The sequence below is a fragment of the Colobus angolensis genome, unplaced genomic scaffold (assembly GCF_000951035.1).
Source record: "Colobus angolensis palliatus isolate OR3802 unplaced genomic scaffold, Cang.pa_1.0 Scaffold270, whole genome shotgun sequence".
Classification (NCBI taxonomy): Eukaryota; Metazoa; Chordata; class Mammalia; order Primates; family Cercopithecidae; genus Colobus; species Colobus angolensis.
The window spans coordinates 3764402-3785850 of NW_012115933.1; the positions used below are offsets into that span (position 1 = coordinate 3764402).

Consider the following 21449-nt stretch of genomic DNA (forward strand, 5'->3'; position numbering starts at 1 on the left):
GAGATGGAGTCTCACTCTGTTGCCAGGCTGGAGTGCAGTGGCGTGATCTTAGCTCACTGCAACCTCCACCTCCTGGGTTCAAGTGATTCTCCTGCCTCAGACTCCCGAGCAGCTAGGACTACAGATGCTCGCCACCACACCCAGTTAATTTTTGTATTTTTAGTAGAGATGGGGTTTCACCATGTTGGCCAGATGGTCTCGATCTCTTGACCTCGTGATCTGCCTGCCTCAGCATCCCAAAGTGCTGGAATTACAGGCATGAGGCACCATGCCCGGCCGAATTTTTTTTTTTAAAGGGGGGTGTTGACACCAGCAAAACATCCAGTTAACTTCTAAAATTTTAAACAATTAAACTAAAAGTTGGTGTCTCATTATATTTACAATTTAGAGCAGAAAGGACTTTATAGATGACCTCGCTCAAACCCCTTTTCTGATAGAGATGGCAGTGTCCCAACTGGTGAAGTGACTGGCCCACAGTCATGCATCTAGCAAAGGAGATTCAGGACTGTCATGGGCTAAATCGTGTCCTCCCCCCACTCCCAAATTCATATATTGATATCGATACCCTAACTTCCTGAGCCTCCGAATGTGACAGTATCAGGAGATAGGGTCTTTACAGAGGTGATTAAGTTAAAATGGTGTTAATCGGGTGAGCCTTAATCCAATGTGACTGGTGACCTTTGAAGAAGAGGAAATTTGGTATATACAACTTCCAGAGCTCTTGTATTTGGAAGGCTGGAAGGGCCCAGACTTTGGAAGAGTGTCTTGGCTTCACTGTTTTTGTTTGGCTTTTTTTTTTTATTTTTAGCTAAAGCTATATAAACCTTGTAGATTAAACAGTATACACTTGTAAATTTGAAGAAGAAGACGACGAGGAAATTTGGACACACGTACAAACAGAGGAAGATAATGTGAAGACACATGGAAAAGAAGGCCATTTACAAGCCTGGAACAGATCCTGCCTCCGTGGTCCTCTGAAGGAACCCGTCCAGCTGGCACCTTGATATCAGGCTTCTAGCCCCCAAAACTGCCGACCCAGTCGGCAGTCCTAAGAATTTAATATAAGGAATGAACTACAGTCTCTTGATTCTCTTGGATTCTTGATTTGTGAGACATTAGTGGTACATATAAACTTGGGATCCCTCACAGCTGAGCCCAAGAATTTCCCATCTTGGATGATCACCGAGCTAAATACGCAAGAGATTTCTCATGGTCTTTGGAACTAGAATTAGCAGGTGCCAATATGAACTGGAGCTACTTCTTTCCAGACTTATTGGTCCTGCTAGGCTGGGTTGAAATCTCACCTGACCCTCTACTGCTGAGGACAAAAACGGAGCAAGAAATGAAGTTCCACTGACTAGTTCTTCTTGTCTGCTTGTAGACTTTCAGGTACTTATCAACACTTGAGGAAAAAGAAATTCTAAAAGATGAATAGTTTATTATTGAATAGTTTAACATTTCCAATAAGATAATGCAACTCTAATATATCTGTGTAAAAAGCAGGGATATAGTGATGCCATCTTGTCCTACTACATTATTGAAAACCTGAAATAGAAGTAAAATAAATTTTTCTACATGAAAGAGATAAGCAAAGATCCCATTTGTTTATATGTTTTTTAACATGTGTACATAAAAATATACATGGTCATCTTATCCCAGGGATGTCCTCTTTCTTTCTTAAAGCAAATCTCTGGAAAGTCCAGGACAGAGGTAGTTGAAGCAACAGTTGCAAGTTACTGATTAGATCCATGACTGGCCAAGCCATAAATAAAACAAAATGAATGAGCCTAGGAAATTCCATCTGAAATTACATTTTGAGTTTAGTGCTAGAGTTAGAAAAATAGTTCTCAAGACCCCAACAGACATCAGAAACCTGTAGTGATGCATTATTTATTAAGGCCCCCACACAGACCTAAGGAATCAGGATCTCTGAGAATGGGGAAGTGCCCTTGCTGACTTTGATGCTCATCAGAGTTGCAGGGCAACTAGGTTAGAGGAAGCAAAATCTGAGGTTAGCAGGTTACTACATTTACATGTGAGAATATAAGAGTTTTACAGACTAAAGGCATCTGTGTTCAGCACTTGCAAATCAGAATTTGACTTCTCATGAAGAAATAATGACCCTTCCAAAAATAAGCCTGAGGAGAAAAGAAATGACCTTTGGTAGAGGAAATGGGTAATGTGAGGGCTATAGAGCCCTAAAATACAGCTCTAGAGTCCTTACAAGCCCAGAGGGGCCACCTGGGTCATACAAGAATAAAGCAACCTGGGATAAAAGACTACAGAGAGAGGGAGGGGCTTGGGACCAGCTCTGCCTGGTCCCAAGGAGCAACCATTGCTGAGCCCCAGGGGAACAGGGGCCATGTAGTATGGGAGCTCAGATCTTCCACTTTTCAAATGAAAGCAAAATCCCCCAACACTTAGATGGTGGTGACTAACACTAAAAATAAACAAATGCATGTGTGCATATATACATACACACTTTATCTGCAGGCTAATAAGATTGCCTGTGGGCAGTATAGGCCCGGGTTTTTTTGTATTGTTTTTTATTTGACAAATAAAAAATTGTATATATTTATAGTATATAACATGATGTCTTGAATTGTGTACATATTTTGGAAGATAATTAGCTAAATTGAGCTAATTAACATTGGGCATTCCTTCACATACTTATTCATTTTCTTTTCTTGTGTGTGAGGAGAACACTTAAAATCTACTCTTAGTAATTTTCAAGTATACAATACATTGTTATTAGCTATAGACATCAAGTTGTACACTAGATCTCTTGAATTTATTCCTCCTAACTGAAATTTTGTATCTTTTTGTATCCTTTGACCAATATCTCCCTAACTCCCCCAACTTTGCCCCCTACCAGCCTCTGGTAACCACTATTCTACTCTCTGCTTTTATGGATTCAAATCTTTTAGATTCCACATATAAGTGAGATCATATAGTATTTGTCTTTCTGTGAGTATAGGCCCAATTTTTAAAATCAAACCTAAATCCTTACAGACATTCATGTGAAAAACAACAACAACAATCAGTTAATTAGGACCAATGATCTCTTTGTGAGAGTGGCTAAAAACCAAAGCTAAATCCTCAGCAGAAAACAAGAGCTTTCACCCACATACTCTGACTTCCTCTCACTCTCTTCTTCAAGATCTCTGCCCTCACAAATAAAATGTATTCACATTTCTCACATCTTATATTTTTATAGCCTCACAAAACACAGAGGTGAATAGAAACACAATGCTGCCTGACTTCATCAAAGGACAGGCTGTCATTAATGAATCCAATGTCAAATTGTCAAATTTACTCTAATTTTGCCTGTTTATCCCAGTCCATGCCTTAACACAACCTACAGTAAGCTTGCTCACTTTGCTGGGCTGAGTATATCTGCTGATTGAATTTGTAGTCAGATTTGCTAATTTACAAGGCTGGCCTTGCTCTAAAGGCATAATTTTTTGTTTGTTTGTTTTCTTTTTAGATGGAGTCTTACTCTGTCGCCCAGCTTGGAGTGCAGTGGCATGATCTTGGTTCACTGCAACTTCCGCCTCACAGGTTCCAGCAATTCTCCTGCCCCAACCTCCCGAGTAGCTGAGATGACAGGCATGCCACCACACCCAGCTAACTTGTGTATTTTCAATAGAGTCAAATTTTCACCATGTTGGCCAGGCTGGTCACAAACTCCTAATCTCAATTGATCCATGATCCACCCACCTTGGCCTTCCAAAGTGCTGAGTGACAGGTGTGAGTCACCCGCCCAACCTAAAGGTATAATCTTATACTAAATTCACTATCATTTCTACTTAGTGGGACTCAGGCAAGTTGTCCTATATAACTATGATTGCTATTTCTAAATGCCTAAAGATGGGGTGACTGGGCTGTACAACAGTTTATTTCAAATCAAGAAAGCAGTTGTGATCAAAGGGAAGAACCACCTCATTTCCTTCCGGGGAAGGTGAAGTTACCAATCTTACAAAAGTCAACTTCTCTCTGATTTGGGCTTTACTACTCACACTGTCACTTCAAAGACAATAAAGGTAGGCAAGTGGACTAAAGATTTGTTCCTGCTTGAGACTGAATTGAAGATATTTAATTGGTGTTAGAAGTCTAACTATATAAAAAGCTAAAGACTTTTTTTAAAGCAAGGATTTTCCAGAAAATAAAGAGGATTTATTAGTTAATGTTATTTTTCCACTTTTATGAATATATATATACATATATAGCAAAAAGAAAACTATACACTAAGGTTCTTGTAGTGTTGTACCTTATAAGGAAGTACAAGGTACAACATATAATATTATGTTGCTTTTTATCAAGTTTTAAATTGTCTTGTTTTATGATTTTTCATCGTAAGTACTACAATTTTCATATGTAAGTTCTATGAGTAACTTTTGGGTAACAAGAAAAAGTCATATACACACACACACACACACATATATATATACCAGTACATTTAAGAAATGCTTTTTTCTAATAGTAAATTATAAAAATAAGTAATAAATAAATTAAAAAGTAAATAATAAAAATTATAGTACACTTTAGGAGGCCAAGACAGGAGGATCAGCAGGTCAGGAGATCAAGACCATCCTGGCTAACACGGTGAAACCCCGTCTCTACTAAAAAATACAGAAAACTAGCCGGGCGAGGTGGCAGGCGCCTGTAGTCCCAGCTACTTGGGAGGCTGAAGCAGGAGAATGGCGTAAACCCGGGAGGCGGAGCTTGCAGTGAGCTGAGATCCAGCCACTGCACTTCAGCTTGGGCGACAGAGCGAGACTCCGTCTCAAAAAAAAAAAAAAAAAAAAATTATAGGAACCCCAGCTCATTTAATAAATGCTCTCTCCATAATGTATCCAATAAAAAATACAAGATAAAAATTATGCAGAAATAGAAAAAGGTTTGTGTAACATTCAAAGGAACAAAAAGCAGACTATATATAGCTCAAATTAAACATGCAATTATGTATATGTGTAGACAAGGCTAGGAATTTATAAGTAAAATCAAAATTCTTTACATTAGTTGGGTGAGATAAAGTATAAATGTAGTTTTTAAATATTTGCTTTTTGTTTCACATTGTCTGGTCATTTTTTCTATATTTACCTATTTAAAAAGAAGAAACGGATGGGTTCACTCTCCTATATTTGGTTTCAAGTTGCTTTTTGTCAATTTCAAGTTTTAAGTGGTGTTATTTCATTTTTCACCATAAGTCAGTAGTCTCTAGTCCCTATTACAAAACATGTGCTCACCAAGGGACTTTTGGGGCCTAAGATAATTCGCCAAAAGCAATTAACTTCCTAGGGGCTTTCAAGTGGGGGGATTTCCTTACTTAGGTTTCAGACCATCTCTTAACAAACAGTTATTCTCTCAAACTGGCAGTTTACTCTGGTAATTTGGCACCCCTAAAGCATTCTAGTAGCCTTCAAAGAGGTTCCTTTGAAACACTGGCACTTCTTCTATGTGTTAATATGAGAGTATTCAGAAGGAAACTACTTGTCCAGTGTCTCAAAGGCCTTACTCAGAGACAACGTCTACATTCCAGATCTTCTTTGCCTCTAATTATTTCATCTTTTCCCCTCTCTAAACTCAGTGGCAAGAAAATTTTTTTTTTCCAAATTAAAGTCTAATTTGCTGCTAAGGGTGGTAACTGTATTTCAGGCACGAACATTAGAGGATTTTTCATTAGTCTAACTGTAGCTGGTAGTGGGGGTGATGTCATTTATCAATTTAATTTTTGCTTGCAAACCTTGCCATCATTTACAAATTTGGGTTTTTCCATCCTGGTTGCTAATGTCTTAATTCACATTTATTATTTTATTGTATTTATAAGACTTCTCAAGTCCTTTGCGATGTAAGTACAGCCCATTAAAAACAAAAATAAATAGCCCAATTTATGTTCATCAGGTTGGCTTAAGAAAAATTATTAAATTACAAATTAAACTACAAAAATGATTAAATGGTCCCTTTTAAGTTCGTTGGGTTGGTTTAAGAAAAATGATTAAATTACAAATTAAATAACTTTATTTTCCCCACAAAACTATTCTGTATGGCTACTTGTAAATACACAGCTTTATTTTCCAAAGGCCCTCTTCCTTCCTTTGACCATAAGATAACCATTCTAAAAAATGTAAAGGAGATAAAACTGGCTGTCCAGTGATTGCCTGGCCAATGTCCTAAATAATGCAAGACAAAACCTGTTGGGGCCCAATAAAATAAAAATCCATGGACTCTCAGAGGCTTTGGAATTCAAATGAGCCTCATGGATCCACATCCCTTTGATTAGGCATCTGCAAGCTGGCATTTCTGAGCGAGGGACTTTCTAAAACAGGCTGCTCAAGTTTCTTGGCCAATAACAGGGTCATGCACAATTAAAAAAAAAAAAAAAAAGCAACCACAGCTATTTCTCAAACAAATTTGTAAAGTAAGTTTGACTCTTTTTCTGTCTCCTTCAGAAATTTGCCAACATTTTGGGATTTCGAACTTTGTTATTGTTAAGTGTCGAAGTGAAAACACTGAGAAATAGGAAAGAGAAAACTAACACCAGGAAGGTTGAGAGAAGGAAAGAGAAAGAGAAGCAAAAGGGGTTAAGGATGGGGATATTTGTTGACTATAGTTATCATCAGAGTCAGAGGACTAGGGGAAGAGGGGAAAAGCAGAAAACAGCTCCCCACCCATCTACGTCCAGCCCATTAATAGAATTAAAAATTTGCTTCTGTATTCCAAGTAATTAGCATTTTGCATCCATTTTATTTATTGCTACTACTAAGAAAGCACTAACCGTGAAGGCATAAAAGCAAACATTTTTTGGAGACACATGAGGTGACACAAGAGTGTCAAAACTTCTTTAAGGATTCAGGCCTGATGTCAGGCATGTCGTGAACGCAAAACCAATTTCTGTGTAACCAAATTTAAAAGAGTTCTATTAAAGGGGATAAATGGAAGACATACCGCAAAACGTAAAAAATGATTACTTAGGTGATAGGGTTATGTCTGATTTTTGTATTTGACTCATCTGCATTTATAAATTTTATTTAATAAGCCTTAATTTCCTAGGCCATATATCATATACAAATACTATAAATTATACCTAACTTATAGGTATTATAATATGTATATATATATAAATGTATGTGTATTTATATATGCGTGTGTGTGTGTGTATTCTTTCAGAAAAGCAAAGTTTTCTTCGGGCTTTAAACACACACAGCCTGTGGTAAAGGTGCTATTGGTACAAAAGTTCAACAACCATAGCTCCAAGCTTTGGCAGTTTTCTTACACTTTGCTAATATTGCTGTCCATGAACTAAGAGATTTTCAAAGCAGCCAACATTGCATTAGTGCAACGGTTAATAACAAGGGAGAGAAGAGTGTCGTCTGAGATTGTATAAATGGTTTCTCAATCTTGAATCATAAATTTTCTGCAGTGAAGTTTCTAAAGAAGCCCAAATAGTGCACATTATTTCTGAAAGGAACAGGAGGATTTTTTTTTTTTTTTCTAATCATAAAATGGACCCAGACATCTCAGCCTTTTGGTGTAATCTGGATATCAGTAATCTGGATATCAGATGCAATCAGGGAACAGCCTGAGTTTCGGAGTTAGATCTGAGTTCAATCCCATATCTGCCATTTACCAGCTGTGTGATCTTGGTTGAATTACTGAAGCTCTCTGAACCTCATTTAGCCATCTGTAAAATGGGGATGTGGTCATCTTCCCCACTACATGGCTCTCCTGGGAATCCACGGAGAGCACATTTGTAAACACTTCTCTCGCTATGTTTGGCACTTTGTTGGGGCCAAAAAAAAAAAAAAAAAAAAACAAAAAACCAAAAAAAAGGATGGCCTCACAGAGACTCAGGTACTCCAATGAGCCTCCTGGATCCACGTCTCTTCGATTAGCCATCCGCAAGCTGGCATTTCTGAGCGAGGGACTTTTCAAAACAGGCTGCTCAAGTTTCTTGGCCAATAATAGGCGCTGGGTTCTGTGTGGAGGGAACGGGTACCACCCCAGCAGGAGACCAGGCAGAAACTGCCATGGGAGTGCAAGCTAAGAAAGGGCAAAAGAAGAAAGAGAAGGGCAGGAAAACAAAACAAAATGAAACCACTCAGGCAGCGACTTACAGTGTTAAGGAGAGAATTCCCGGAAGGGAGACGACAGTTTCTTTTTCTGTGTGACAATAAAAAAAGGTAAACAAGCCTCCAGAAACTCATTCAGCCCCCATAAAACTTTTTCGAGAAAGAAACGATGCCGTTCTTCCGAGCCCTCCGGTTTAACCACTGCTTCGGGGCTGACTTATTTCCTACATCTGAGAACTGCCAGAAAATGAGCAATATCTGTTCTGAAGGCTGCAGGCTCTCTCCCCGCCCCCGCGGGGCGGCGCGCGCTCACCCACCAGCGCCGCAGCGGATCCTTGGTGCGCATGATCCGCTTGGCTTGGCTTGTCAGGGTTTGTCCAGGAGTTCCGCTCCTCTCTCCAACCGGGGTCCTCCTCCAGCGACCCTAAAGCTTCCCAAACTTCCGCTTCAATTCCTTCCTGTCCGCCTCCCACGCCCACCTCTACGTGGAGCACAGTGGTCTCCGAGGAGTGCCAGAGCTGCCCCGCCTGCACCGCGGGGTCAGCACTTCGCATCAAGTCCCTGAAAAGCGAGTCCTCCAGCGTTCTGAGCACCCGGGCCGGAGGGAAGATCCTAACAGCCCCCGGGAGCCAGTCTCCAACGCCTCCGGCAGCAGCCCGCCGCTCCCAGGTGCCCGCGTGCGCCGCTGCAGCCGCAATCCCGCACGCGTCCCGCGCCCGCCCCACTTTGCCTATCCTCAGGACTAAGACCGAGTAAGCCTCCACCCGGGGAGGAGAGGGCTCACCAGAGGTAGGAGGGTCCAGATGCCCAGCATGGTTGTCGAGCAATCCTCCGAAGTGAAAGAGCCTCCCCAACTCCGCACTGAGCGGGTCCACCAACCGCGGGAGAAGCGGCAGCTCCGCCTGGGCAGCCAGGGCTGGCCTCAGGGTGTGTTCGGTGCCAGTGCCCGCCCCCGGCGTTCCAGCCAAGTCACTCGTAAACCGCTTCCCTCACTCCCCAGAAGCGTCTTTGAACACCTGTGTGTCACTCTTGCGCGAGATCAGAGACGAGCTCACGAAAAGCCCCCGTGGTCAGGAGGATGGGAAGGAAGCCTCGCGGGGGAACGCCCGGGTTGGGGAGGGCTCCATTGATTCAGCAACTTGGCCTGCGCGCGGATAGGGAGGGGGATAGGGAGGGGGAGAAGTCAGGGTGAGGAAGGAGTCAGGGTTTGTTGCACAAATGGGCATTCCCCGTCCCGGGGCGTTCCTGCAGTGGCTGGCAAGCTCATTCAGGTGAGGACCTCGAGAGCCTGCCTGCTGCCCTTTCTAAAGACTTTGGCTGCAGTTCAACCTGGGAAGTTGAGGAGGTCTTGAAGGACAACGCAGCTCAGAGTGCACAGGTCCTGCCTGGGTGCACAGCCTTGGCTAATTGTTGGAGTCAATCAGAGGAAGACTTGCAGGGCATTTGACTGAGCTGTCCATGTTGTGGCTGCAACAGAGGCTCACAGACGTTCCTGCAATGGACAGGTCGCCATATGCAAAAGTACAGATATTGCGCCATAGGGCTCTGAAAAGGGAGGGCCCCTTTTTATTTCTCAAGAGGAAAACAAAGCTAACAACTTAAGGCAGATTGCACAGCCCCAGCTATATTAAACATTCAGAATTACTTCCTGTCCTTCGTTACTCATTATTTCCTGGCCAGTTTTCTTTAAAAAAAAAAAAAAAAAAATCTTGTAATTCTTTTGTGCTCTGGTGAACACTGTTCAAAGTTACTATTGTTTTGGAACAGTAGATAGCTCTTAGGTAGTTTTGCATGAATTTTACAGAAAGTATTGTTTGGATAATACCATCATTACTGAACCTGAATTTGGACACACTGAAAGTTTCAGTGTTCCTTTGGCATCATCCACCAAGCTCCGCACTCTGCCGCCTCTCTCCCTTCCCAGTTAGATTCAACCCATTAATAACACATTAATAACCCTTTGCTTGGGCTCACTGTTCATCCTTCAGGCTTCCTCTTAGTCGACATTTTCTTCTGGAGCCTGTTCCGGCCCTCAAATCTAGCTTAGGTTACCCTCCTGAGTGCTTTCCATCATCCTGTGTTTTGCATCTGTCACTGCACTTACCAGCAGTCTTGCAGGTGTTGACTGATTTGGCTCTGTTCCACCTTTCAGTAGACTGTTAGTGCCATGAGGAAGACCCTGGGCGTGCCAGCCTTGTGCACACACTCTGAGCATCTAATAGACACAGAAGGAAGTGGGACAGGGAGGATGGTATATGGGCATTCTCTGTATTACCTTTGCAACTTTTCTGAAATCCTAAAACTATTCCAAAATAAAAAGTTCATTTAAATAAAAAATGTAAAAGGAAGGAAGGAAAAGAGGTGAGAGGGAAGGAAAAGAGAAGTAAGGGAAGAAGGAATGGAAGGAGGGAAGTGAGAAAAAAAGGGGAAAGGACAATTGACAAAATCAGTATCTCTTGAGTGTGAATTATAAGCCAGAAACTCGCATATGTGGATCTTCCTTACTTAATACTTATCATTATAGCCCAGTGAGGTGAGTGATTATTAAACTTACTTTACAAATAAAAAAAGTAGCCAAAAAAGCTTCAGCAACATTGGCAAAGTTGGTTAGTTAATAAATAGCAGAGTCAGGAATTAAACTTAGATATTCTTGCTTCCAAGGTCCTGTTCTTTCTATGCCATACCCCCTTCCCCTACCTCCTACCCTTGTACATCTAATTATCCTCAAGTTCAAGGAGATGGGAATAGGTGCTTTGTGGGGAGAAATATGTTTCCTGGTCAAATAATCTTAGAAAATTCTGGGTTAATTTAATTTGAAAACTTTCTTAATCCAAAACTTCTCAGGGCCTTTAACATGCTAATATTAAAGGGTGGGGTAATTATATATACCGTTCCCCAAACTTCTTTGTCTGTGGAACTCTTTGAAAAATCTATTGAATGAACACCTAATAAATGCTGATATTCAGGTGAAAACAGTTTGGGCATCTCTAAAGGTTATTTTTATTTTGCCAGCATATTTCTGAGAGTCCTCAGGCCTTCAAGGGCAAAGTAATAAAATTTTAATAATAGAATTTCAGCACTCCACCAGATGTTGGAGATATTTTGGACAAGCATCCTTATTCAAACCATACCATATAAGTTAAAGCTTGTTTCTTATACTCAAAAGATATCCTGGTTTCTGAACATTCTGAATAACATTTAAACCAATATCTGACTATGTAAAAAACTGGAAGAGTTAAGATTAAAACAAACAAACAAAAACAAAACAAAACAAAACAACAACAAAAACTTCTACATCTTTTTACCACTAAGACTTTTGTTATTTTCCCCTTTGGACCTAATGTTTTAAAAATGTTGTCAATCAAATTTTTTTTACTAAATAGCAACAAGCTGATTTTAATAATTCCCAACTATAGTGTATATCCATGACTGTTTATCCTGCCTTTCTCCTTCTTCTTCCTCCTGGTAATAGTACTTCCAAGTTGTCTTTAGAAAAACTGTCCCTCTCTCCTTTTCTTAACTATTTGATGTGAATGGTTCTTTTAGTCAGGGTTCTCTAGAGAAACAGAACCAAGAGAATGAATAGATAGAAAGATAGATAGATAGGAGCTGGCTCACATGATTGTAGAGGCTGGCAAGTCCAGAACTTTAGCATTGGCCAACAGGCTGAAGACCCATGAAAAAGTTACAATTCAAGTCCAAAGGCAGTCTGTTGGCATAATTCTCACTCTCTCAGCGGAAGTCAGTCTTTTTTTTTTTTTTTTAAAGCCTTCAACTAATTGGATAAGGACTATTGACATTATAGAAGGCAAATGTTTTACTCAAAGTTTAAAGATTTAAATGTTAATCCCATCCAAAACATAGCTTTATAGAAATATCTAAGATAGTGTTTGACTAAATAGCTGAGTGCCATGGGCTAGCTAATTTGATTCATAAAATTAACCATCACAGTGGCATTGGTACCAATCCCAGGGCTTGGGTATACATGTAAGTGGAGGGAGGTAGTGGGTGGGAAACACGACTTGGCTTAAGTCAATCAGCACATCACATTCAGTTGGAGTACATTTTGGGACCGTTACTGGAAAGACTGGGACACAAACCCTTTATTTTTCACTGGATTTGAAGTAGAAATATGTGAGATGTGAAACTGATGTGGTTGGTTGTGAAGGGAGCTTGTGGTCCTGCCAGAGCTGAAAACAGTCAGCTCATGCTGAGAGGAAACCACACTGAGAGGAAACCATGCTGAAAGATCAAGGTTGGTAGAGTCATCCAAGTTCTGGATGCATTTGGTTCTGAAATTGAACTCCAGACACCCCCCACACCCTGCACCCCCCACCCCCCGCCCAGTTACCCAACTCTACAAATTCTTAGTTTTTGCTTTAGCCAGAGTCTTACAACTGAAAAAATCTTAACTGATAAATTATCAGAACTTTGATCTGTATAATAATTCTTTTGTTACAAAAGTTAATTGTTACAAATTAGCTACTCTAGTTTCAAGCTCAAGTGAAGATAATTGCTTAAACAATTCTGTAGGCTGCTGAGTATCTAGGGACATTACTTCTTCTACCAAAGAATTTTTCTGTCACTAGAGGGCGTCAGAGCCCACAGCAGCCAAGTGACAAAATCTATTAATAATTGTTTCTACCAATTAACAGAAATATGTATGGGTTCTTGGGAAAAGAAAAGAGAGGAGGGAGATCTCAGATTTGGATATGTAATATGTGAATCTAATCATATACATATTTTCACTTCCCAGAGAACATATTATTTCCTACAGGATTAAAGAAATGATGTATGCACCTAGTATACACAATAAATACTAATTTTTACTTTTACATTGCTTTTCCTAAATGAAGTGCCTTCACAAGACAAATTGATAATTTGGGGTCACAGTTCAGATGGAAAAAAAAGTAAGTTAAATGGCTTACAACCACTTTTCCTGATCTACTTCCTTCCTGCACTACTTCCTTCCTATACTTCTTCCTTCCTCCACTACTTCCTTCCTGCACTACTTCCTTCCTGCACTACTTCCTTGTTGTACTACTTCCTTTCTATACTACTTCCATGCTCACATTCCTGAAGGCTAGGATAGCACAAATCTAGAAAAAGTGTCCTAAAGCCTAACTGACCAGGGCTGGAAAGCTTGGCCACCAAGATATGGAGCAAATTATTAAGTCTCCTAATTTTTCCCACTATGAAAACTGGTATACGAACCTACCTGTTGAGCAATGGCTGAAAAATGCAATGCATTAAAGAATGTTTAGACTGTGGCAACTAAGAAGCAGAGAGCAATTGAGTTAGTAGGGTGAAAACATCTGTTCTGTGGACCCTGGCTTCTTAATCCAATAGAGTACCCCTCCCCTGACATTTTTGCATATGGTGGTCCCCTGAAAACACAGATATCCTATGAAACCAAACATGAGAAGCATGCCTACCCCCTAGGTGTTAAGAACTGACACAAGGAAAGATGGGGACCACTTTTCAAGAGGTGTTGATTTGGGGGCAGATAAAATTTAGTCCCGAGTGGGCTTAGCTTAAGGCAATGTTTCTTCAACTTCAGTCTATTTTGCCATTTCTGTAGTCTACTTGTATATGCTAAATATATATTTAACTAATATGTATTTTTAAATCAACTTATTTTGTTCCCTAAGTCATTTTGTTTTTAAAATAAAACATTACATTACAACCATAAATGGAAAATCAGCATTCCTTGCCAAAAATAGAAGGTATTCATAAAAATAAATAGGCCACTATTGAAACAAAATATTTGCCTGCATGCCAATAAAAATTGTTTCCCAAACTACTAGTGGCAAGGGCATTATACTTCTGGAAAGGTTGGCTTAAGGCATGGCAGCACCTTCTCTCTACTTTAGACTTCTTCTCTGCCCCCAAACAACCTCCAGAGAAAAGACTAGCTAGTGTGGACCTCAGGCCCTCCTCAAGGGACTGGAAGGGAGGTGTCTGGAAGGAACAGCATGAGGGAGGGGCAGTCATTATCTCCCAGGCCCATCTAGTGCTGGGAAGTGCGATAGGGTTGGGGAACTCTTTACCAGGGCACCAGCCTTTCCCTGTTAGAAAAGGCTGAGGGGACAGCTTGAGGGAGATAATGGATGGGTAGGGAGGACTACAGGGAGTCCTGCAGAGATAGAGAGAGAATGTGGAATGGGATGTTGGAGGAGAAAGGGCAGGGGAGCCCAGAGCACTTGGGTAGAAAGGAGACACTGATGGTTTTCTGCAGAAGGCAACCTTAGTCAACTAATACAATGGTGGTATTAATATCTAGTTAAAATGAGAAAGGAGAATGGGGAGTAAGAGTTTTTATTTGGATAATCTGTGTATATGAGCATATAGATATTTTCCTCTCCCTGAGAACACCCCCAAATTAGCAACTTGTCCTATGAAAGATAGCATCTCTAGGTATAAATCCTAGTTCAGTTACTTCACTAGATGTGAGAAGCTGTGCATAATATTTAACATCTCTCAGCCTCAATTTTCTCACCTGGTAAATATAAGTCTTTCCGACAGTAATGATATGCCCAGATAGATTGTGGGAAATAAACTTGGATTTTGTTATTTTATTTATTTTATTATTTTGTTGTAGCAATTTGCCAATGGCCCCCTAAAGACCATCACTAACACCTTTTATAGGTGACAATTGATATAGTCCCTGCCTATATTGCCAACTAAATGCCCATTTATTTACCCATACTGCTTTCCTCCTCACTAGGCCAGAGAGCATAAGCATTGCCTGCAGCCTAACACCTTGGCTTCTCCATGAAGAATACCATATTTTTAAAACTTTCCAGAAAATAACTAAAAATGAATCATTGGATCAGGCTCTCCCCTCCCATGGTCTCCCATTATTGCCTCTGATCAGGCCTGAAGGTGAGAAGATGTCTTTCTCTCTTTCTCTCACTCTAGCTCTTGCCTCTTAGAATTTCCAAGTCATTCAATGGGTTTATCAAAGTTCTCCCTTTCACTCTGTATCTTCCTATATGACTTGCCCATTTAGACAGGCCCAGTGGTTTCATGAATAACTAAACACAAGAAGTCAAGAAAGGCCTGGCTCAGAGAGCATGGACCACGTCAGTCTTTTGAAGTTCCCTTAGTATATTAAAGCAAAACAAAAATCAACACAATATTGAACCAGTTTGCAAGCACTGTGGGATATCTTGTGTTTTCATAGAGCAAATAGATGCATTTAATACTTAGAACTTAAATACAGAATCACATTTGGTGCTAGTGTCGTTTGCCACTTGACATATGACACTAGTGTGCTACTATCATTTAAGGCCCTTCATGGATGTGAGGTGTAACCCATTCCTACTCACTCTTTATAGTTTCTGACCTACACAGGCAGAAAAGTAGTGTGGGAGAGACCTCTGGGACCATAAGATCAACACCTCCCACTTTAGACTCTTCTCTACAACAGCCCTAGGAGACTATGCCAGCCTTAGCTTGACTCTGTCCAGTGCTGGCTCCTACTATTTCTCAAGGCAATTTATTACATATCAGAACACTTTGCAGTGGTTAGAAATTCTCGCGATGTTATAACTTCCTATAGTTTGACAAGTGTTTGCTGAACACCACTATACAAAGAACACTACTTAGAACTGGAATAGCTCCGTGTAAAAGGAATGATAGTAACCCTCCCATCACCTGATGTAGGAAGAGGCATTTTACCATCTGAAAACTCCCCACAAACTCTACACAAACCTGCCTCTAAAGAGTTTTTTGTCCAGGCAACAAGGATATCTAGGCAGCCTGACTCTCTGATCACAGTAAACTGAGGGAGAAATTGAGGCCTTTACCAGGTTTTGCACTGAGGAAAGACACTAAGCAGGCATTCCTCCACCTGGCTTTGAAATCCTCTTAGAATTTCCAAGTCATTCAATGGGTTTATCAAAGTTCTTCCTGAAATTTCCTCAAATTTATTTTTATTAAAGTCACATAAATCAAATAAATGTTGAGAAGAATGGTTGAAAGGGACAGATATTTAAAAATAAACAAAAATAAGATATCAGTAATATCTAATGTTTACATAATGTTTACATAATGTCCAGAACATTTGTGTGTGTGTGTGGTTTTTGTTTGTTTGTTTGTTTTGGCATACCTGTTAACTTATCTGAACCTTACAACTCCCCATAAAGTAGATACTGTTACCATCCTATTTTATAAAAAAGAAACTGTTTTATAGAAAAGAAACTGTTACCATCCTACTTTATAGAAAAGAAACTTGGAATGACTTGCCCAAAGTCACACAGTTACTAGGCAACAGAGGTGAACTTCCAAAGCCTGTGCTGAATCCACTTCCTCTTCAATTACCTCAGTGGCCTTATCATCAAGATGTAAACTCCCTAAGTAAGTACAAAGCCTTCTTGCTTTGTTGTTCTGTTGAACACATGGTTTCCGGTTGATTAACACCATACTCTTGTCATATTATTTTCTTAAATTCTGGGTCATATTGACCAAGATCATAATACAGTGAGCTAAGGGAACTCTTTCTTGCACTGAGTAAGTCTGTTAAGTAAGAATTTTTGCTGTTAATATTCACTCCTCTATCTAAGAATCATAGCTCACATAGCCATGCAAATTGGATTGAAATAAAGATAATCTAATTAAGATAGTGTGGCCATAACTCCACACTCTAACTCAGTGCATTTCAAACCTCAATATGGATATAAACTACCTGTCAATATTATTGAGATTAATATTCTGATTTGGTAGGTCTAAGAAGCGTGAGGTTATGAATTTCTCACCAGCTCCCATGTGATGTTGGTGCCACCTTCTGGAATGGACACATGAAGTAGCAAGAGTCTTTGCTCAGGGAAATCACCCGTCAGCTCAGTTGTTTACCTCAAACAGACAAGGACAAACCAACCCCACTTTTACCACTTTGGCCAATTGTATTATTATTACAGCACCTCTTTAGTGGTAGTAGATGGGAAATGTAGGGAAATCAACAAATTCAATAATCTCATTATAAACATATTTGTATACAGTTTCAATTTAGCTTCATATTATACTACTTAGGCTGAATTTTTTCTTAGCAGAAACAAGTCTTACTTGAGCACATAAATACATTTTCCTATCAAGAAAAAGAAAAAAAAAAACTTAGTTCATTTTCAAAGACACTGAGCTTTTATTTCTGTGAATAGCAAGAAAACTGGCTAGAAGCCTGCTGAATTCCTCAGCCAATCAGGATAATGTGACCATAAATGTCCATGAATTTCCCCCCTCAGTGAATCTCTGCCTTTTTTATTTCTGTCATGGGACATGTATCTTACAGTTCTGTACCACATATTCTGCCTTTTATGTCTTACTTTCCTCTTTTCAAAAAAAAAAAAAAAATTAAGCTCGGTAAGCTCTCTCAACAAATAATCCATTGTCTTTTATGTTAAAAGCTGTTAACTTCATACACATACAACTTTTAATTGCTTCTTAATGATAATACCCCTCCATTTAGATCACTTAACATGAGCCGGGTACCATTTAGTTGGTTTTATAAATATGATTTCATTCAATGCTCATAAAAATCTTGGGAGGTAAGTCTTCTTATTGTGTGCACAATATAGGTGAAACAATCATGGGCTAAGCGCTTAAGGATCTTGCAGTAGTCACCCAACCAGTAAGCAATAGAACTGGGATTTGAACCAAAGCAATTGCTTCTCGCATATACCATACTGCCTTCTTGAACCAACACATGCCAGTTAATTGCGCATTCACTATGTGTTAGACCCTTTTATATATATTAACTTATCTAATTCTCATACCCACACCTATAGGGAAAGAGTAACTTTCCTGATTCACATAAAGAGGTAACTCGATCAAGTTCATGTGTCAAGTAAATGTATCAAGATTTGCCTGACTCTAAAGCCTGGGCTCTTTGCACAGTATCATGATAATTCCTATCTTTTTAGTGAACGGGATGGTTTGCCTCATTGCTGTTTTTCATAGAAAGCCCATTTGAAACCTTTACATACCCAGCACAGACTGAAACACGTAGTTTCTGGGACCGGGACTAAATTACTTTGCCCAACTTTTTATCCACCATTTCCCCCATCCAGCCTCTCTCTCGCTCCCCACAGTGTTCCCTTCCCAGGACATGATGCATCTCCCACCCTGCCCACCCCACTGCCTGTGGCACTGTTAACAAAGCAGCTGTTGGATTGAATTGGGAACTGTCCCCCTTTTGACCTTGGTTCTTCACCTGTCCTAGGATCACACCTCTTCAATTTGCCTTCCTTTCCATGGATACTGGTCTAGACCTCATCCAAAATGAAATTTACTATCAACTTTTCCTGATGTGAATATAGTTAAAAAGTATAAATCACAATGATGGAAGATAAAGCAATGGCCAGTTCTTAAAAAAAAAAAAAAAAAAAGTCATTTCTCTCTTAACCAGATGGTTACTAAGTAGCTAATATTTATCAAGGGTTTAACTGCACTGGAAAAGTGCTTTATGCATATAATGTCTCATTTGATTCTCACATAATCTTAACATCTAATATTATCCTCATTTTACAGATTAAGAAACATAGGTTGGGTGAGTTTAAGTAATTTGCACACAGCTAGTATGTGGCAGAGCTTGGGTTAAGACACAGGTCTGGAGGCTCCAAACCGAACACCCTGTGGTCTGGCCCCGCTCTCTCTTGGATGTTGCTGGGCCTGCCCTTTGCTTGTGCTGACTTCCTCGCAGCTGGCCTCCCCATGCCCTGTTCCTACTCTGTCATTCAAACATCCCCTCTGGAAGGACCCTCTTCCTCCATAGTCCAAATCCCGCTTTTCATATTAGGCAAAACCAAAGCCTCCTCTGACTCACTTTATCCCTTTGTGACCTTTCCAAATTTAGAACTTTCTCAGCACTTTTGAGGAGAGAGTGAAACTGATTTGGCATTTGGAGTCTGGGAAAATGATCTCTCTCTTTTTAAATTTACACATCAGATACATCCAGATGCATTTGGAATTGAGCTATCCCATTCTTTCTTATCATTGCGTTGTAACTGTATTGACTTTATATGGCTTGAGTCTCATTCCTAATCAGAATGCAAGTTGCTCCAGAGCGGGGACAGGTTGGCCACTTTCTTTGAATGGAGGCTTTGAGCTTAAGTCTAAAATCCCAACAATTTTCCTTAACTAAACGAATACTTATGAGTACCTACTTTGTACCATGGACTGTGTTAGGCATCAGGGAATAGCAGTAGGCAGGATAAGAACATTCCTTGCCTTCCTGGACTCTACAGATTACTGGGAATGACAAATTAGAGTAATTATAAGCATCAGGCCTGGCCTCTCTTTGCCTGTGAAATGCATCTCTCTTTTGACTCACCAGACACCACAGTTCTGGCTCTCATTTATCCCTGGCTGTTGCTTCTCTGCTACCTTCACTGTGGTTATGTTCAGTGTCCTGATGCTTCCTAAAGTGCTCTCCTCAGTCCTCAGGTCTCCTAGCTTCAAAGATGGCCTGAAGTGCCAACCATCACCTCTTCCCAGATGCTCTTCAAATCTATGTACCTCATGCCCTGACTTCTTAGTTTTACATTTAAAGGGCATTATGTTTAATTCCTGCTCATGTTCCACTCACCACCTTGAATTCTTATCGTGCCTAAAATTCAACTATTTCATTTCTATCCAGATCAGAAGGGTGAGAAAAGTAGAAGTGGTGAACAAAACTTAAAAATTAATAAATGAAATAAAATTTCAAGTGGAAAGAAGTCCACTTTATCTTTTGGTTCATCTGGCCATCTTCTGAAACTACAGACTTTGCAAATAAGCTTTGCCTTTTTCGGCATCTGTCAAGCTCCATAAATAGGTTGGAAGCTCTTTGAATGTAAGAACTATATCTTCTATTATTCCATTTTGCCAGGATCTACCCCAAAGCCTTTGTAGGTGCTTTACATGTGTGAGGAGATGTGTGGTGAGGACACAGGCACTAGAAATGACTTTTGCTGTTGCTCTCTGGATCCTCCTGGCATTTGATTAGAGTCAGGACTAAACACATGGCTAGCAAATTATACAGTCAAGCACATGTAACCTTTTCTGATTGAAATGAGTTTGGATTTTGTCCTCATTTTTGATAGAAGGATCAAAACCATAGCATCTATGCTGTCCTCACCCCATCTCTCAGGATGTATAGACTTGTTAAGGAAAAACAATATCATCAATAACAATTAAAGAGAGGGAGAGTGAGAGAGAACAGCCCTAGTTTGAGACTTTCACATTCTCTTTCCCCATACTTCATGAGGGTTATTGCTGCCTATGCTTATTACTGTTTAAAATCATCCCAAGATGAGTAGCCTGCATTTTAAGGGTTCTTGACAATTATTTGGCCAGACTCTCATCTCTCCTGAATGCTGGCATCTTCTCCTTGTGAACATCTCTCTTTGAAGGCAGCAAGAATCTGGTCTGTGGTAAGTCACAAGCCTTCCCTTCCTAGGAGCCAAGGCTGGCAAGGCACCCTGCTGCAGACCCAGGAAACTCGCTGACCCCATTTTTTTTTTTACTGCATTTTTATCTCAGCGCTCACTTTCTTCCCTCCCCATCTCTTCTCCCCAGACCCCTACACTTACACACAACATCATAACCCATTAAAACTTAAAGCTTAATAGAAGCTAAAGAATCTATTCTTTTAATTGTACTTAATTTTTATCCATTTTTTCAGTGTTTCAGGCAGTGGACGGTGTTTCTAAACATAAAAAGGTTTTCTGGGCTTTCAGTTTTCTGGTTTGTAAAACAAATGTTAACAGAATAAACTTTATATGCTTATTAGGAGGATTAAAGGAGGTAATTCATAGAAAAGATGCTATGCAGTGCCAGAAACAGTAAATTCTCGATGAATATTAATTCCTATTAATAATAATAAGAGAGAAGAGATCAAATTCAAGGACAGAAAGAATAAGGAAGGTTGCTTCTAATAGCTTCAGGTATTATAGAAGGCTTTTTGGAGAAATTACTGTTAGACATGGAACAATTTAGCATAAATTTGTAGAAGAGAGGACTCATTTTAATAAACTCCCCCTTTCAGGGTGACCCAGACACCTAGACATCTTTGGTTCCCTGAAGTAGAGTGAGTTGGAGCCCTGGTGTAAATGAACTGAGCCTGGCCCATGACTAGACCCATTTCTCAGTGTGAGCCTGGCTGGTTGTCACTTCTTCCTATTGAGATTGGCTTTCAATAGAACAGAATCTTTTCTCTCTCTTACCATTTTCTGACAGGTCAGAGCAGGGGTGATGAAAGCCTGAGCAGATTAGCAGAGTACAATAAATTTACTCACAGTTATGTTTCCTCAACTTCATCCACTTGTGTGAAAAGAACAGTCAAGAGTTTATTTTAGATTTTTTAACAATTCAGTCCACACAAGCGTTAATTCATTAGAT

The 21449-nt window shown here is 40.0% G+C and overlaps 2 protein-coding genes across 7 annotated transcripts in view; one reads left to right on the forward strand and one right to left on the reverse strand.

Annotated features, from left to right (window-relative positions):
- FAS (Fas cell surface death receptor) overlaps nucleotides 1–10287 on the reverse strand; it is a 27048-nt gene extending 16761 nt beyond the window's left edge. For 3 of the 6 annotated variants that reach the window (XM_011947886.1, XM_011947887.1, XM_011947885.1), the window contains exon 1: nucleotides 8857–9704. In XM_011947886.1, coding sequence (XP_011803276.1) covers nucleotides 8857–8886 — 30 coding nt within the window. In that variant the 5' untranslated portion in view covers nucleotides 8887–9704. Of the gene's footprint in view, nucleotides 1–8117; nucleotides 8473–8551; nucleotides 8744–8856; nucleotides 9705–10176 lie in introns of those variants that run through there. The other 3 variants (XM_011947882.1, XM_011947884.1, XM_011947883.1) reach the window with 3 other exon arrangements.
- Nucleotides 6724–21449, forward strand: part of ACTA2 (actin, alpha 2, smooth muscle, aorta) — a 61487-nt gene continuing 46761 nt past the window's right edge. The window contains exon 1 of the mRNA XM_011947880.1: nucleotides 6724–8824. The gene's annotated coding sequence lies outside the window, so the exon portion shown is untranslated. The remainder of the gene's footprint in view (nucleotides 8825–21449) is intronic.